Here is a 2464-nt window from a genome sequence, read left to right as displayed (position 1 = left end):
CACCCACCTGGAACCTCCCACCCAGCTGCCCTGGCTCAAGGTCTGGCTGTGTGCCCCCAGGGTCCCAGCAGGAAGTCCCAGGGCTTCCAGGCCCCTTGGGCCACCTCAAGCCTGTCCCAGCCCTGGCACGCCCCCTCCTGTCTCCTGTGCCCCCTCAGGGGCCTGGCCACCCTCCTGAATGACTGTCCTAGCCTCAGTCCAGTCCCGCTGAGTGTACCTCCTATCATCTCCGTCTGCAGCTTGGCCTTGTCTTTCATCCGCCACGGGATGGCAGTACCTCAGCAGCCGCTCTTGAAGGAGGTGAGGTGGATCCTGACCCCTCCCCACCCCAATGCCCGGCCCTGCCCGCTGCCCAGGCTCGGGCCATATCCCTGGGGCAGGCCTGGGATCCTGTGGTTATCTGGTCAGCACATGGCAAGACTCTGGGAAGAATGGGCTGACCTCTGACCCCCTGCCCCAGGACCTGGAACCCTTATTAGCCCGGGACCAAGACCTTCAACAGCTGAGACAGGGGCAGGTGTTGCCAGCAGCCCCCACCCCGCTCTCCTGGAAGCAGCAACTGGAGGCCTTTGACAACTACTTGTATCTGGTCTACGGCCCGGCCCTGCTGGTGGGTGGGGTGCTTCCCCGCACCAGCCCGGACCCAGCCCCTTCCTCCAGCCTGGGGCTCTGACACCACCCCCTGCCCTGCCTGCACCCCCAGGGCATGCATCCCAGGACAGAGTCCCAGCAGTGGACCAGCATGTCCATCACAGTGGAGAAGACCGGGGATGTGTCCACCCTGCCGAGTGTCACCCCCAGTCTGGCGAAGGCCGGGGTCTGCACTGACTCTCCCAAAATGCTGCCTCCAGGGGACCGGGGGGCCCTGAGCCAGCGCTCCGCCCACCCTCCCCGAGTCACCCTGCCCATCCCACCCACCCACCAGCGGGAACACAGCAGGGCATCACAGGTGAGGCCTCCCACCCCTGCCACCCCTCTGCCCTGACTGCAGGACCCTGCCCCCTACCCTGACGCCTCCCGTGCCCCAGCTGCTGGCCCACTCCTCCCTGAGCTCCTTCCTGGGCCTCAGCATGGACCTGCAGCTGCAGTCGGAGCAGCTCCGACAGGAGATGCCTGCGGCCCCAGAAGCTCCGTCTTCCTACCTGAAGCACAGGGTGAGGGGCCAGGCAGGGGGGATGCTACCAGCCGCCCCCCAGGGCAGAGCTGCAGGGGGGCACTGAGTCCCCGCTGGGCTCTGAGCCCCTGGCCCGTCCCCAGGTCCCGCTGCTGCTGGAAAGGCGGCCCAAAGAGCTCCTCTCCGACCTCGGGGGCTTCTTTCCTGCCTCTGTTCAGCACTACAAGGTGAGACCCCCTACCCAGGCCCTCCCCGCAGGGGTCACTCTGATGGTGCTCCCCATCGTCTCTCTTTTCCTAAAAAAATAAACTTTTATTGATTTCAGAGAGGAAGGGAGAGGGAGAGAGACATAGAAACATCAGTGATGAGAGAGAATCATGGATGGGCTGCCTCCTGCACACCCCACACTGGGGACCGAGCCCACAACCCCGGGCATGTGCCCTTGACCAGAATCGAATCCGGGATCCTTCAGTCTGCAGGCCGCTGCTCTATCCACTGAACCACACCAGCCAGGGCTCCCCATGATTTCTGAAGGCTCCACCTGCCTGTGTGTTGTGTGGGGGGCACCCGTTCAGCACCTGGAGGCCTGGCAGGAAGCTGGGCGGTGGCAGGTACTCTGCCCAGACTGCCTCTGGAATAGGGCAGAAGTCAGTCCTCACCCACCAGGCTGTCCTCTACCCCTAGAACCTGCGGAGGCCCATCCACTTCCCAGGCTGGGTCCCCAACTCCGCGGTGCTGCAGCAGATGTGGCTGCCCCAGGAGGTCAGCGGCCTGGGGAACCTCCCTCAGCTGACCGCCCGAGACTCATCTAAGGCAAGGGGCGGGGCTGGTGCTCGCCCTGTGGGCTGGGGAGGGCTCTGCTGCAGGGGGGAGGGGGGTGCCACTCGTGCCAGTGGCTAGTTGTGCTGTCCCCTCTGCAGCCAGCGGGCAGCCAGGAGGACCTGTGGCTGTTGCGGGACAGACAGCCCCACACCAGGAGCCAGCTGCAGTGGTCGGATGAGGACCTGGACCTGGACCTGGAGCTGGACTGGACCTTGGACTATCCCCTCTCGTCTCCGGAGCTCTCCCAGGAACTGCTGACGTTTGAGAAGTCGGCAGAGACGCAGGGGCGCGCCCCCAGCAGGGCTGCGGTGAGTGGAGTGGAGAGGGAAGCAAGGCCTTCCGTGGTCACCACGGCCCTCCACGGCACCACCACCATCCAGAGATACGAGTCCCTGGCCAAGAGACGCGTCCGGGAGACCGCTGCCAGGACAGAGACCTTTTTACGCCGCCACCAGCACCGCCTCGGGCACTCGCTCTGGGAACTGCGCTACGGGCACCTGCCCAGGTTCCTGCGTTTCTTTGTCATCC

The 2464-nt window shown here is 65.1% G+C and overlaps 1 protein-coding gene across 1 annotated transcript in view; it reads left to right on the top strand.

Annotated features, from left to right (window-relative positions):
- The window catches only part of LOC102771115 (WD repeat-containing protein 97-like), a 10351-nt gene that overhangs the window by 5043 nt on the left and 2844 nt on the right, over positions 1-2464 (top strand). The window contains exons 11-17 of the mRNA XM_015571377.1: positions 10-300; positions 461-610; positions 704-949; positions 1029-1154; positions 1258-1341; positions 1799-1927; positions 2035-2441. Of these exons, the coding sequence (XP_015426863.1) occupies positions 10-300; positions 461-610; positions 704-949; positions 1029-1154; positions 1258-1341; positions 1799-1927; positions 2035-2441 (1433 nt within the window). The remainder of the gene's footprint in view (positions 1-9; positions 301-460; positions 611-703; positions 950-1028; positions 1155-1257; positions 1342-1798; positions 1928-2034; positions 2442-2464) is intronic.

The sequence above is a fragment of the Myotis davidii genome, unplaced genomic scaffold (assembly GCF_000327345.1).
Source record: "Myotis davidii unplaced genomic scaffold, ASM32734v1 scaffold1509, whole genome shotgun sequence".
In the NCBI taxonomy this organism is placed as follows: Eukaryota; Metazoa; Chordata; class Mammalia; order Chiroptera; family Vespertilionidae; genus Myotis; species Myotis davidii.
The sequence above is the reverse complement of the archived record's forward strand: the minus strand, read 5'-3'. Positions and strand labels throughout refer to the sequence as shown.